This window comes from Saimiri boliviensis, chromosome 13 (genome assembly GCF_048565385.1).
Source record: "Saimiri boliviensis isolate mSaiBol1 chromosome 13, mSaiBol1.pri, whole genome shotgun sequence".
Classification (NCBI taxonomy): Eukaryota; Metazoa; Chordata; class Mammalia; order Primates; family Cebidae; genus Saimiri; species Saimiri boliviensis.
In genome coordinates, this window is record NC_133461.1 from 111,962,643 (window position 1) to 111,977,442 (window position 14,800).

Consider the following 14,800-nt stretch of genomic DNA (forward strand, 5'->3'; position numbering starts at 1 on the left):
CCAACGGATACATGAAAAATACTGAACATCTCTAATCATCAGGGAAATGCAAATTAAAGTGAGCTATCATCTCACACCTGTAGGAATGGCTATTATCAAAAGACAAAAGATAAAATACTGTCGAGGAGAGAAGGCAATGCCTGTGCATGGTTGGTGGCAAAGTAAATTAATACAGCCATTATGGCAAACAGTGTGAAGGTTCCTCCAAAAACCAGCTGAACTGACATGTGATCCAGCAATCCCACCTCTGGGCATTTACTTGTAAAGATAACATATGGTTTAATTCGTATGAGGCAAAGTGAGAGGTTTCAAAATTCATTATGGTTATTCAACACGTGTAAAAAGCTGCTGATAGCAATTATGTACAAAGCAATCATCTCAATTAACCTAAGGCAGGATAGAAGAAGTGGCTAATCAGGAAGCCAAAACTGAGTTTCTTAAAGTGTAACTCAGACTCCAGACAAAACTCTGGGAAGTCCTATAAAAAGTATCACCAGCAGGCCAGACTCAGTGGCTCTTGCCTGTAATCTGAGCATTCTAGGAGGCCAAGGCGGGTGGATCACAAGATCAGGAGATGGAGATCATTCTGGCCAATGTGGTGAAACCCCATCTCTACTAAAAATACAAAACTTAGCTGGGCGTGGTGGTACATGCCTATAATCCCAGCTACTCAGGAGGCTGACGCAGAAGAATCCCTTGAACCAGAGTCAGAGGTTGCAGTGAGCTAAGATCACACCACTGCACTCCAGCCTGGGCAATGGAGGGAAACCCCATCTCAAAAAAAAGTGGGGGGTGTCACTGGCAGCAGATCACTGCCCTGCCCTTCAATCCAGAGCCTCGAACCAAACACCCATGGCAGCTCCATCCCGTCCTCTTTTGCAGCAGAGACTGCCCATCTTTTCAGCAACCCAAAATGACTTGAAAATTAAAAGGCATTTACTTACCACAGACTCTACTCATTGCCAAAATCATATCATCATACACTGAAAATGAGAAGGGATACATACCATTAGGATGTGTAATTTTCAGAGAAAGCAGCATTTTCAATGTTTAATTAAATCAAGACAGGAAACTGTGATGCTCAGTTGAAAAATGAATCATTAAAATGGCAATATTTATCCATAAAAGGTTTAGGTGTGCGATAAATCCTTCTAACACATTTGCTTTTAAACGAGGATCAAGACCATCTGACTCAACATAAATCCAACTCCACATTTAACTGAATCGTGGCCTGTGTTTCCATCATTTTAACTGCATTAGTAATGTGATGAAACTTGGCTTCTGATGATGGAGTGAAATGACATTTCATGTAAACCCAGAGTAATGCCATACATTTTCTAAAACATTGAAAAAGCACAGAAGGCAGCCAAAGAACAAATAGATTTTCTTCTACAGTGATACTGCTAAAGAAACAATGTGTGCAATAGCTGAGGACAGAGAGAGACGTGCCCTCGGCACACATATCATCCTGTTGGTGAGATGAATTTCTTGCTCACAGAACAAAGGAGGTTTTCTTATACCTTTACCAGCGATTTCAAGGATGGATGCATCTTGGCCTCTCTCATCTTTCAAGGTTGCCTTGTATTCACCGTGGTCCTTCTTTGACAACTACAAGGAAAACACATTCCATATTTAGGTCAAATTAATACCACAGTAGAAAATGTGATAAACTCTAATACGTTTTCTTTTCAAACCACTGAAATTCAGGGTGCAAATTAGAGGAATGCAGAATTTACAAGTTATTTGAAAATGCCATTTTTGTGTAGCCTTTGTCCTGTTTTACTCAAAGCCTCATACCTTTGGGATGAGCAGCTCACAGACTCCCCTCTCCAGGTCAGGCATTTTTTCAGTTTCATACAGAACGTCATCCTTGAGCCATTTAAAAACTGTTTCTTTCTTGGTATTTGCAACCTATGAGAGAGAAATCTTAAGTTTAGTATGAAAATCATTCTGACTCATGAGGAAAAGAAAGTTTATTCGAATTTTAAATCACAGAGCGCCTCCACCCCCCAAAAACCCATTAATTTTTACTATATACAGTCTCAGACAAAGGCTTATGGAAAAGCTGTCACTCCTAATAATATCAAACACATTTCCAAATGCCAGCTTCTAAAACAATTAAGTCCTCACAGTGGCTCACAGAAGGACAAACGATTCTCATCACTCTAGTCCATGAAATTAGATGGCATAAAGATCTTTTCACCTATATGAAATGTCATTAATAAAGTCTTAAGCAATATATTTGGGGATTTCTAAATAATAAGGACTATCCTGAGAGGTCTATAAAGTTGCTTGGCAGCTGCTTTTTTTGCAACATAACATTTCAGGAACAAAGAAAATGAAACCTTAACCCAAAACACCCACTAGAAATGAGGACTTTCCCTTTACTGAAATTCCTCACAATTCAGTCACTGGCTAGAAACTAAGCTTTGCGGAACTCCAGAGATAAGTGAGTATTCCAATTCACATGCTCTGCCCGCAGGACAAGGAAGACTTCTGATTTGGCATGCCAGAATGTATGACTCCCATCGGATAATAGGAGTCTGACAATTCTACGTTCACAACCCATGTGGATTCAGGAAGAGTGATGTTGAAGATGAAAGAGTGCAAACGGTTCGATAGTGTGGTAAGTTCTGCTACGGTAGCAGTGCAACGCGGCTTAGAATTTCCACATCGCTACGGGAAATGGCATCGTTCTTGACTGCATGAAATTTAACCTCTGTGAGTCAGGGGTTTCATCTGTTTCACTAACGCTTGTCCCTAAGTGCATGGCTGCCTGCCTGGCACACGGGGGTATCCCATCAGTGTTTGTGGAATACTTGGACGGAAGGTATCCCGCTGCAAAGTAAGGTCTTCCTTCTAAAGTCAGAACCACTCCTTCATAACAAATCTTAGAATGGACTGAGGCTGAGGTCCACAGCTCTAGCAGACGACTCCCTTTAATATTTCAAAATTTTCTTTGGTGTATATTTTCAATACCCATCTAATTGCTTCCTGTCTCTCTCTCTCTCTCTCTCTCTCTCTCTCTCTCTCTCTCTCTCTTTTTAATGGAGTCTCACTCTATAGCACAGACTGGAGTGCGGTGGTGTGATCTCAGCTCAGTGCAACCTCCGCTTCCCAGGTCCCAGTTCAAGCAATCCTCCTGCCTCAGCCTCCCGAGTAGTTGGCACTACAGGCACGCACCAACACACCCAGCTAAGTGTTGTATTTTTAGTAGAGATGGGGTTTCAGCATGTTGGTCAGGCTGGTCTTGAACTCCTGACCTCGTGATCCGCCCACCTCAGCCCCCCAAAGTGCTGCGATTACGGGCATGAGGCACCGCACCCAGCCTGCTTACTGTCTCTTAAATCAATACTGATTTCCCTTCCCCTTTTCTTCAAAAAAATTTTACATTGCTGGTCCTTTCCCATTTTACATTGCTGGTCTTTTCCAATAAATGCCTTTCCAATGATCTTCAATTTCTGTTTTCTAAAATAAGTATCTGTAATTAAGGTATTTGTCCTATAAGTGGGGGAGGTGGCTCTAATTTCCCAACATAACTCATTTGTTTCTTCTTGCACTCCCTCAACTTCTCTCTACCATAAACTCTGTAAAATATGGGCACCTAAACTGTACACGAAGGTCTAGGAAAGAAATGGCATCACCTCTTAGGCTTCAGATGGCCCATGCCTGACTCACACTTCCTAAGAGTCAGCCCTAACTCTCCACATCTGCTGTGTAAGAAACGTTTAACAGATCTTCTGTTTATGAATGAGGTTTCTCTGTGTCTTAAACTTTTAAAACTGGTTTGCTCTGAAGTTACAATGTAAAGGTTTCCTTGCATAAATTTTTCTACATGTGTTTTTTCATGTAAATGATTTTTAAAATAACCATCTGCACCACATTAATAAATGAAAAATGTGTAGACAAAATGGCACCCAGAATCACAGGCTTGACAGGGACACAAATATGTAAATCAAATGTATTAAATTGCACCAAAAAATTCTCAAATTTCAAGTAATATTAGTTTTCCCAATGTCTGTGTTTAAAGATTGATGAATCACTTTAGTCAGGGAACCTAAAATACTTTTAAATATTTATAGACAGTTCTATCCACTAAGATGATATTAGAGCCTACGGAAAGCAGAACTCGGGGTTCTCACCACTGCCCGGGGGAGTGCACAGCGCACCCTCTGTGGCACCATCAGAACAAAACAAAAAAAAGAATAAACCGACCACAACTAAGTCACCCTGACTTGTTCTGGGCTTTGACTTGATGACTCCCTAATGAACTGATGATATTTGCAATGCTGATGTCTAAAATTTTGAAGAAACATACCTTTCTGCGTAGGGCAAATCATTTGAGAAAGTTATTTTTGCAGCATAAACGGACTCACACACACAGCCTGTCCTCAGTCACCTGGCGAGTTTCTTCCCTTTAAATATTCATTATTCTTTTCATTTGTTGAGCAAGACTGCTAAAGACCATCGCACCTGCAGCTTCCTTGCAAGTAACCTTCTCTTCTTTTATAAATGTTTTCATTTCTGAATCTTCCTTTTAAATATACTAGTGCAAAAAATTCACTACCAAAAATAATAAATGTATCACAGCTTTGAGCATGTTTGATAAAAAAGCCTTAGCTCTAGTTATCACTAAAAATATATATAAACAGGAAATCAAATTGCAAATTAATTGCCAATACTGAGAGTGGTCAGAATAGGAAGACAGGTACTTTCATCACATGAATTTCTTTTTTTTATTCCTTTTTTTAAATTGCATTTTAGGTTTTGGGGTACATGTGAAGAACATGCAAGGTTGTTGCATAGGTACACACATGGCAGTGTGATTTGCTGCCCTCCTTCCCCTCACCTGTATCTGTCATTTCTCCCCATGCTGTCTCTTCCCACCTCCCCACCCCCCCGTCCCTCCCCCATTTCCCCCGCAACGGACCCCAGTGTGTAGTGCTCCCCTCCCTGTGTCCACATGTTCTCATTGTTCGACACCTGCCTATGAGTGAGAACATACGGCGTTTGATTTTCTGCTCTTGTGTCAGTTTGCTGAGAATGATGGTTTCCAGGTTCATCCATGTCCCTACAAAACATGAACTCATCATTTTTGATGGCTGTGTAATATTCCATGGTGTATATGTGCTGCATATTCCCTGTCCAGTCTATCATCGATGGGCATTTGGGTTGGTTCCAGGTCTTTGCTATTATAAACTGTGCTGCAATGAACATTCACATCACATGAATTTCTAGGAGCAACCTGGTTCAACACCCACCTAGTTCCAAACCCCCATGCCCTGCCCTCCTACAAATCCCCGGGTCCACTCCTGAGTGCACTGCAGACCTCCATGCTGCCAACACACACCTCCTCTTCACGGCAGGTCCCCATCTGACACTAACCCACATCAGCAAGTCCACACCCCAGTGTCCCCGCCGAGGTGGCCCAGTGGCGATCACCAACACTTAGCCCTTCCTCCTCTCCATTTATCCTGCCTGGCCTCACTGTCCTGCTCAACTTAGACAGCTGGTTGACCAACAAAGCTACAGTTAAGCAAGACCCAGAGCTCCTGTTCCATCATCCCTTCCTGCAACATCCAATGGGCAAGACCCCAATCACGAGTCTGTCCCCCGACTCACACCAGGGTCGCTGGGCACATCTGGAAAAATCAACCCCAATGCACCTGTTTGGGCCACTACACCACGTTGGTGCCCTCAACAATGATTTCCATTCTTACTCAGTAAGGAGCTCCTGTCGTGCCTCCGTCAGAGCCACAGCCCACTCCTGCCACCCTGTTCCCTGTGGGCCACCTTCCTCATCTTCAACACCTCCAGCCCTTCACTGGAAAGAGTGAAACCAGCGGGCTGGACTGCCGGATCTGCCGCGTGCTCTTCCTGGTTTTCATCATCCGCCGTGGGCCTTCATGGGGAGCCGCCCTGGGGGCCAGGAGCAGCCCCTTGCACGGCTGTGCTGAGCTCCTGGGCTCATCTCCCTCCAGCCCAGCACCGCCCCTCCCGCGCGCCCATGCCCTTCCTTCTCCTGGGACTCCTCTCCCATTGACCCCTTCACCGGTAAATAGGATTGAGTGTCCCCATCCAGAAAGGAGGAGACAGAAGCCAGCCCTGAAGCCCTCTGCCCTCCTCCCTGCCAGCTGAGCGCCCCGGAGTGCGGCAGGCTCCTGCTCACATGCACCTCGTCTCCCAACTCCTCAGCCCACCACGTAGAGACCCTGCCTTGCCACGGAGCGGCGCTGGCAAGCCCCCCACCCAGCCCGTGGCCTGTGCTGCCTCCAGCCGCCCCTCCTCACCACACCGCCCGGGGCTTCCCTCCGGAAGATCCTCCCTCCCAGCGCCCAGCGAGCCACCTGCTTTCCCTCTGAACTCTCTGATGGTTTCTGCTTCCCCATCCCAGAGCTGCTCTCCTCTTGTCCTCTGAATTTTCCAGAACGCCCCAGTCACCTGTCACAGTCCTGTCTCTGAAGACTGTCCTTCGGCAGCACGACCCACTTGCGTCGTGTTCACGACCACACATTCCCGTGTCACAGGAACCTGCTTGGTCCTGCTGACTTTCCCACTACTGCTGGGCTCCCGCAGCCCACTGTGAGCTGGTCACGCCTTATCGCCCGCTCCACAGATATAACTAAATCTTTGTGAAACTAAATTTATTCCCCAAACCCTAACACTTGGCCCTCCCAGTACGGTGCTGATCTCAGGTAATATCGGCCACCCAGTCCCCCAGTACACGGCCCTCTCACCCACACCCAGCCGCCTGCCGGCCTCTGATAGTTTTAACTGCTGAATATGTCTCCTAAATCTTCTCTCTGTGCACATGAAACCGGCCCGCTGCAGTGACCACCTCTCAGCAGCCTGCTGCAGCATCGCCCTCCAGCGCTGCCAACTCCCGCCTTCCTTGCCAACAAGCAGCCCTCGTCACTGCACTAACAGCCCGCAGGGCCTCTGCGCCCCCGAAGACCACAGCTAGCCTCTGGGCCCTGTGGGAGAAGCCCCCCACCTGCCCACCAGCCTTGGGGTTTTTTGTTTGTTTGTTTTGAGACAGAGTCTTGCTCTGTCGCCAGGCCAGAGTGCAGTGGCGTGATCTCGGCTCACTGCACCCGCCGCCTCCCGGTTCAAACACTTCCCCTGCCTCAGCCTCCCAAGTAGCTGGGAGTGCAGGCGCCCGCCACCACACCCAGCTACAATTTTTGTATTTTAGTAGAGACGGGGTTTCACCATGTTGGCCAGGCTGCTCTCGGTCTGCTGACCTCATGATGCGCCCACCCTGGCCTCCCAAAGTGCTGGGATTACAGACATGAGCCACCCCACCCGGCCTATTGTTTTTATTTCTAAGTACACAGTTCAGTTTCTCTGTCCCTCCCTGCTGCAGGATCTTCCGTCTCTTCCCACTCAATGGCCTGCTTAATTCTTAGTCCCCTTGGCACTGGCACCTCAGAAATCATCTCTTTATTGAAATTATCTGTTTACTTTTCTCTGTTATCCAATGGACAATAAAAAACCAGTTTGGGGACAAAAATAACACATTATTAATCTTTTTCCTTCATCCTCTCCTACTGAGACAAAGAGCAGACAGTTATTACATTGAAAGTTTGTTGCTTAAAAAATTTAAGCAACAGATTTTTAGGCCTGGCACAGTGGTTCATGCCTGTTGTAATCCCAGCACTTTAGAAGGCTGAGGCGGGCAGATCACAAAGTCAGGAGTTTGAGAGCAGCTTGACCAACATGGTGAAACCTTCTCTCTACTAAAAATACAAAAACTAGCCAGGCATGGTGTTAAGGGCCTGTAATCCCAGCTACTCAAGAGGCTGAGGCAGGAGAATCACTGGAACCCAGGAGAAGGAGGTTGCAGTGAGCCAAGATCACACCACCGCCCTCCAGCCTGGATGACAGAGCAAGACTCCATCTCAAAAAAAAAAAAAAAAAAAGAAAGAAAGAAAAGGGAGAGAGAGATTTTTATATTTAATAATAATAAAATGTTTTACTAAATTGTTAGATGAAACTGAAAAAAGCATCTTGTCGCCAAAGCATACCTTTCTTTCCTGAGAAAATCATATGAGCAGCACTTCCAGGTAGATTTCACCACAGTGTGCTTTCTCATAAACTCACTTAATAATAGTTTAAATGTAACTTTTATAATTCAATCTTTCATTGCATGCCACAACACTGTAATCTTTTCATGAAGAAGAAAAGACCAGCACTAAAGTTCAAGTACTAAAAAATGCACAGGACCCAAAAGCCACTCCGCCCATCCACACCTATGCAGACACCACACGCTTCGTCACCAGCCTCCTGGATGTGGCCACAGCTGCTCCCTGAAAGGCCTCTCTGATAAGAGGCAGACCGAGATGTATTGCGTCCTATGAGAAAAGGGCTTCTCACCTTGCAAACAAGTCGAACTTCACATTCTTCTGTGACGTCCCAGTGCAAGTACTCAGCAAAATGAGGGCCTAAGGAGAAAAAAAAGGAAAACAACTTTTAAAAAAGGAAAAAGTAAAATAACAAATAAATATACAGCTATTATATATATACATACGTATATGCGTGGTGTGTATATCTAATACATAAGCATGTATTATCGATACTTATGTAATGCATTTTTGGTAGAAGACAATAGCTGTGCAGAAGGAAACAGATAATTCCCAGCCTGGGATGCTGACACGTGTTAACACTGACTCTCCACTGGAATCTGTGCTTCCTGGTAGGAATATGCCGTCTGATCGCTCCTTCTTACTGACATCTCATATCTATTGCGCTTAAGAAAGGAGACTATTAAAATCATTATATTTTGTTTCCGAAAGTATATGTCTAAATGAACATTCAGCAACATGCTATATAATACCTTGTAATAAGAGGAACAGACATGAGATGAAGAAACAACAGTTCGACCTAGCAATTTTGTAAAATACATTTAATAGCATTCAAAACCAAAGATGGGTTTATAAAGGTTTTTTAAAAATATTAATCATTTTTATTTAAAGTACATGTAGGAGTAAGTCATACACTAATACCCTTTTGCCATTCAATGCAAAAATAGAAAGCAGATTTGGAAAGTACATTGATTTCTTTCATATACATAAATACATCCTACAAAGTTGGCCAAAAAGTTCATAATGCGAAAATAAGTAAAATATTTGTGACTGTTAGAAATAAAAACAATGAAAAATATAAAAAAGAATGTTTTGATTTTACATTTCATACTTTATATTCTAAGTTTTCTCAAGAAGCATAGAAATCCTATATATAAAAATATTCTTTGAGTAAGCGCTTGAGTTATGTTTGAGAATCCAAAATTCATCCATTTTCCTTTGTATATAGTTAGTATGTATTTGTAAAGGCAGTCTATTTAAAATATATTGTTTGTATTCAGAAAGTTTAAAATCTCACACACAATCTTAAGTGGAATGAACAAGTTCCTGGTGATAGAAACGGCCTCTACTGCCTTCTCTACATTTCAAAGCCCAGTGATGCCCCCGACTCCTCCACCCAGTTCTTTATTCTTTTTCATTAAAATTGCTGGACTCCATCTGGACATTAAAGCTAGAGGCATGCTTTCCTGACGACTCCCTGGCTATAAAGTGCATTCCCTTCCCATGCAGTTGGTAAGCCCCACACGCCTACGAGGGGCTCAGCCGTGCAGGAAGCGTTAGGAACGCAACAAAGAGCAGAAGAGCTGCCCGTCCACCAGAGTGCAGGGTAACAACCAGCCCCTCACAAAGGTTCAGAGGGAGCCCCCAAAAGGAACATCAGGGGCCCCTAAGGCAGGGAAGGCTATGGGGAGATGGGAAGACCCACTTGGGACATCGGATTGGAAAGACCTCAGGAGAGACTAGACCACAGAGACAGGCCTGGGTGCCGGGAAAGGGGGAAGGTGAAGACATCAGTCCAGCTCATCCAGGAAGCTGCCCTCGTGGTAGGAAATATAATCTGGTAAAGTGGTGGGTGCAGGTTATGGAAAGCCTGAGTTTATCTGGTACACTTTATGGAGTTTTATTGAAGTGTTTTATGCAAAGAGGTGCCTAAAATAATTAAGTGTTTTGGAGAAACCACCTCCCAGCAGCGTATAGAAGAGATGAGTTAGTCAGCAAGTCAGCCACAGAGCCTGGTTAGATTGATTGTTACTTTGACTTAAGACAATTACAGGAAATGTGAACATTAAACAGATGAGTCTGAGGCTTTTAAAGGTAGAAGCAATTATTTTTAGATGCAGGCAAAACACATGTAAAGGACAAGGAACAGAAAGGTATACATATTTCTAGAGCTAAGAATTTTTTTTTTTTTTTAAACAGGCTTTCTCATCTGTTGCCCAGGCTGCAGTGGCGTGATCATAGCTCACTGCAGCCTCAACCTCAACCTCAGGCTCAAGCTAGTATTACAGGCAGACACCAACATGCCCAGCTTCTTTAGGATTTTTTATTTTTTTTAGAGACAGTTTCTCCCTATGTCGCTCAGACTGGTTTTGAACTCCCAGGCTCTGGTAATCCTCCCAAAGTACTGCGATTACAAGTGTGAGCCACCATGCCTGTCCTGGCCTAACCTCTTAATCACTTAAAACAGCCTCTAGGGTCACTTGGTATCATATAGAAACTGTTCTGACAAATACTCCAATCATAAGTCTTTGCTTTATGTTGGGGGTGGGAGAGCCATTCAGTTACTCACCTTGTTTCCTGAGAAATTCTTTCCTTTGAAATTCAGCCTCGTCCAGCACAGTCCTGAATGCTAAATTCAGTATTTAAAAAATATATATATGAAACATGTTGGCTTTTCTCCAGTCAAAAGAATCTCTTTTGAATTATCTTTTAGGACATATGGAAATATTTGACATAGCATACCATCTCCAATAAGAACTAGAGAAGACTGATTTTTGGCTTTTCCATCATGAATCTGCACAGTGTAGGTCCCTTCATTTTCAATAGAAAATCGGTCCATCACCATCTCAATAATGCCAGTAGCTTTGTCACATTTAATTCTGTGTGCCTGCAAGCAACAAGGAAAATAGAGAATTATACAAGGAAATCTCTCCTATTTTTCCCTCACCACATTTAAGAATTGCATCAGCCATGAGATTGTAAGGGACTGTGACAGGAAGAAATGAAAATGAAATTTTATCAAGGAAACCTCTGGGTGAACAAGGATCAATCAGCGGGTACTAGCTGTCACTCTGTGACAAAGCCTCGCTATGTGAGGTGATCTGAGAGTGCAAACCATGTACCTTCTGGGCAGAGACTCCACACCTACCTGAGAACGAGCTCCTAACGTGAAGCAGATAAAATTCACAGGAGAAAATAAAACGATATGCAAATGATGTACATTATTACAATCGCCAGCTGATGATAGCAACAACAGGCAATCTCCGTAGCCCTGTCATCTTGAGCTCCTGGGGCCCAGCACCCACAAGCCCCAGCCTGCTGTAGTCCATTGGGGTGCAGGGGTTTCCAGTGAGGATAAATGGATCTCCAACAGGCGTTGCATTTTTTGATCACTTTTGATTTCTTCTATTTTTAAGACGTTTCTTTTTATTCTACAGGATGTGCACAGATACATATGAATGCCTTTTATTTAGGTAACAAGCAGAAGAGCAAGTGTTTCTCTAACACACAGATGAACTGAGCAAATCTGATTTTTCGTTTCCCTCTGATTTTGTGATGTTTATTCATTAACTTTTTAAGGTCACTGAAACCATTTTCCCCTGCCTTTATTAATGCTTAGTTCTCTTTTTTGTGTTTTTTTTTTTCCGTTAGTTTCCTTATTTGGGGGCTTGATGTTTTGACCTTTTTGTGCTTCCTGATAATTATCAAAATTATTATAAATTAATATTAGTGCTTAAATTTCACTTTTTCACTTAAATAACTCTAATTCAAATGCAACCTTTTAAAACATCAATCAGTCTATGTAATTTTTAGAGGTGTTTCAAACCAATTTCATATGGCACTGGTCTTTACCAATATATGTTCTTAATATATTAGACCGTCTCTTCTTTGTAATCATGAAAACAAGTTTTCCTGTGTAGCAGTACATAAATTTATCACATCCCTGTGGTCCCAGCTACAGAGGAGGCTGAGGAAGGAGGATCACTTGGGCAACAGAGCAAGACACTGTCTTAAAAAAATAAAAAGAAAAAGAAATTTTGTCAGGCTGGGTGCAGTGGCTATGCCTGTAATCCCATCACTTTGGGAGGCCAAGGCAGGCGCATCACCTGAGGTCGGGAGTTCAAGACCAGCCTGATCAACATGGTGAAACCCAGTCTTTATTAAAAATACAAGAATTAGCTGGGCATGGTGGTGCATGCCTGAAACCCCAGCTACTCGAAAGGCTGAGGCATGAGAATCACTTGAACTCAGAAGGCAGAGGTTGCTGAGAGCTGAGATCATGTCCCTGCACTCCAGCCTGGGCACCAGAGTGAGACTCTGTCTCAAAAGAAAGGGGAAGAAAAGGAATTCTGTCATACGCAACGCATACAACCAAACTACACACATTTGCCCACACAAGTCCCCCTTCCTGCCTGCCATGCAGCTGTCTTGTTGCTAACATGGGAGAAAGACTGGGAGGCTCTTGGTTGCTCTAAGAACATTACATTGCATTGCTTCATGATTTCTAGGCTACACTGTATCACAGGAACAGACCACAGAAGCCTGGACTATCCCTGCCTCTCTGCTGCTTTGGGGATGGGTGCAGGGAAACATCTCATGCCGTGGCAAGCCAGTACCTTGAGTTCCCTGGGGGTCGTGCCCCGCAGACAGTTCTGAGCTCTGCAGGCCTCTGCGACAGTGCAGCTTCTGCCCACCCTGGCCGTGGCCACCTCACCCGAAAGCAGCCCTGTGACTGGCTCTAAGGGAGACTTCCCTGATGCCCTGGGGTGAGGCTTGGTGTTTTCTGGGGTTCCCCACAGCCCTGCCTCCCCTCAGGAACACCCTCCCTCTGGAGCACCCCCCGGCCCACCTGTCCTCTGCCTTCTGTCTGTCTCACTAGGCAACGAGCCCCTGACAGTGGGCACTGCCTACTCATCCCTCAGCCTCACACCATCTGCCTGGCACCAAGAAACACCAAACACACGTCCGTCAAGGTTCTGAAGAGAAAACCAGCTGGAGGGGGCTTAGCTCTCCCTGCAGTCCACGGCGTTGAGGTGGCTGCAGTCTCTGACGCTGAGTGACACTGAGCAATTTGAGAAGATAATTATCCTTCTAGGTGAGAGCCTGTGGCTGTGGTCAGGACCCGAGCTTGCTTCCCACTGCAGATCTGGCAAAGCCTCCTTAATCAACTGAGACCTTCCCTTCCAGATCAGCCATCAGCTGACACTGTGAACCTGTCCCAGTCGGTCCTTCCTCCCTCCCTGGCTGCACCTGTCACCTCCCTTCCTCAACAGCTAACCCCCGCCACCACCCTTTTCAACTTCCCTGCCCTGGTGCAGCCACGCCCCGGGCACAGTGGCCCTGACACAGGCCGCATCTGGGGTAGAGGCCTCCCAAGGCCATCACCTGCTCCCAGCTCTCCTTCCCCACACCTCTGGTCACTCAGCATTTGGGATGCACTAACAGGTACTGAAAGGTTTTACGGCTGCCAGTGGACTGCATTTACTTCACCTGGATACAGTCTCTGACATTGAGCAGGGTCTTGGTGGTGGAAGGACCACTTTCCAGTGTGTGACTCGTCCTAAATGCAGCAGTGATGCAGGGCACGACGGTGTGGAGGGTGTCCAGCGTCCAACGCGGGACTCACCCCAGTCACCACCGTAGAGTCACGGGAGTACAGATGCCCGGCCTCGGCTTCCTGGTGCCCAGAGTTAACACTACGGCAGTTCCAGCTGCTGTCACTATTTTCTGCAAATTATCGTCTACCTTTCAGACTGATCCTAGCTGGCATTGGGGCAAAGGCTTTCCAACCTGAATAATGATCTTACCCATGACCGAGGGAGGCTCTTGAAGCCACATGAACAACAAAAAACGAATAATCTGTACTGCTGAGCACATGAGGCAGGGACAGGGTGACGAGACTCCGTCAGCCCTTGGAACCACACTCCTCTTAAACCCTTGCCTCAGCAGCAATACTACGGAGAATTTCTATCTGTAGGTATCAATATGCGCTTAGCCAGAAAATCAGCAACCTTTTTCTGATAAACCACGTGTCTTTATTTTCACAATGTTCTTCCTTCTCTCTGAGTTTACATTCCTGTTTTGAGACTGCACCTGCCAGTGCTACCGGAGAGGCTTTAGAAGATGAATATTATTAGCCACTTGGTTCTGTTTGTCTCTCTGCGTGTTCATTTTCCTCAGCTTTGTTTCTAAGTTCTTCTGCCTGACATTCAAGCCTGTGTCTTCTGACCCCATTCCTAATTCCCAACAACATTTCCTAAGATCACTCAGGCAAGCAGCCCCCTCTGCTGAGCCTACCCTCCACGTCCCTGCGTTGCCATTCCCCAGTCATTTCCGGCTCTCTGTGCCCTTGAGGGGCTTGGAATGTCTCATTCTCTCCCTCCCAACCCCGACCCTGACTTCTACCACCTTGGCACCCATTTCAATAAACCTCTACCCTTGAAATTGTTCCTGGACTACTTTGGCCTCTTCAACTCTCGGCTTGCTCTGAATTCTGTTAGTGTTCACTGCACTGTAATAGATCCTGGGTTCTATCTGTCTTCTCTGTCCTCCTTTAATTGAAGGTGTATTTCTTTTTTCTTTTTCTTTTTCTTTTTTTTTTGAGACAGAGTTTCGCTCTTGTTACCCAGGCTGGAGTGCAATGGCGCGATCTCGGCTCACCGCAACCTCCGCCTCCTGGGTTCAGGCAATTCTCCTGCCTCAGCCTCCTGAGTAGC

General features: G+C 45.1%; 1 protein-coding gene across 3 annotated transcripts in view; it reads right to left on the reverse strand.

Moving 5' to 3' along the window:
- The window catches only part of MYOM2 (myomesin 2), a 112,486-nt gene that overhangs the window by 21,151 nt on the left and 76,535 nt on the right, over positions 1–14,800 (reverse strand). For all 3 annotated transcript variants that reach the window (XM_074384207.1, XM_003940707.4, XM_074384208.1), the window contains 6 exons: positions 10,827–10,971; positions 10,654–10,713; positions 8,377–8,444; positions 1,798–1,911; positions 1,521–1,608; positions 945–983 (listed from right to left, as the gene is read on the reverse strand). In XM_074384207.1, the coding sequence (XP_074240308.1) occupies positions 945–983; positions 1,521–1,608; positions 1,798–1,911; positions 8,377–8,444; positions 10,654–10,713; positions 10,827–10,971 (514 nt within the window). The remainder of the gene's footprint in view (positions 1–944; positions 984–1,520; positions 1,609–1,797; positions 1,912–8,376; positions 8,445–10,653; positions 10,714–10,826; positions 10,972–14,800) is intronic.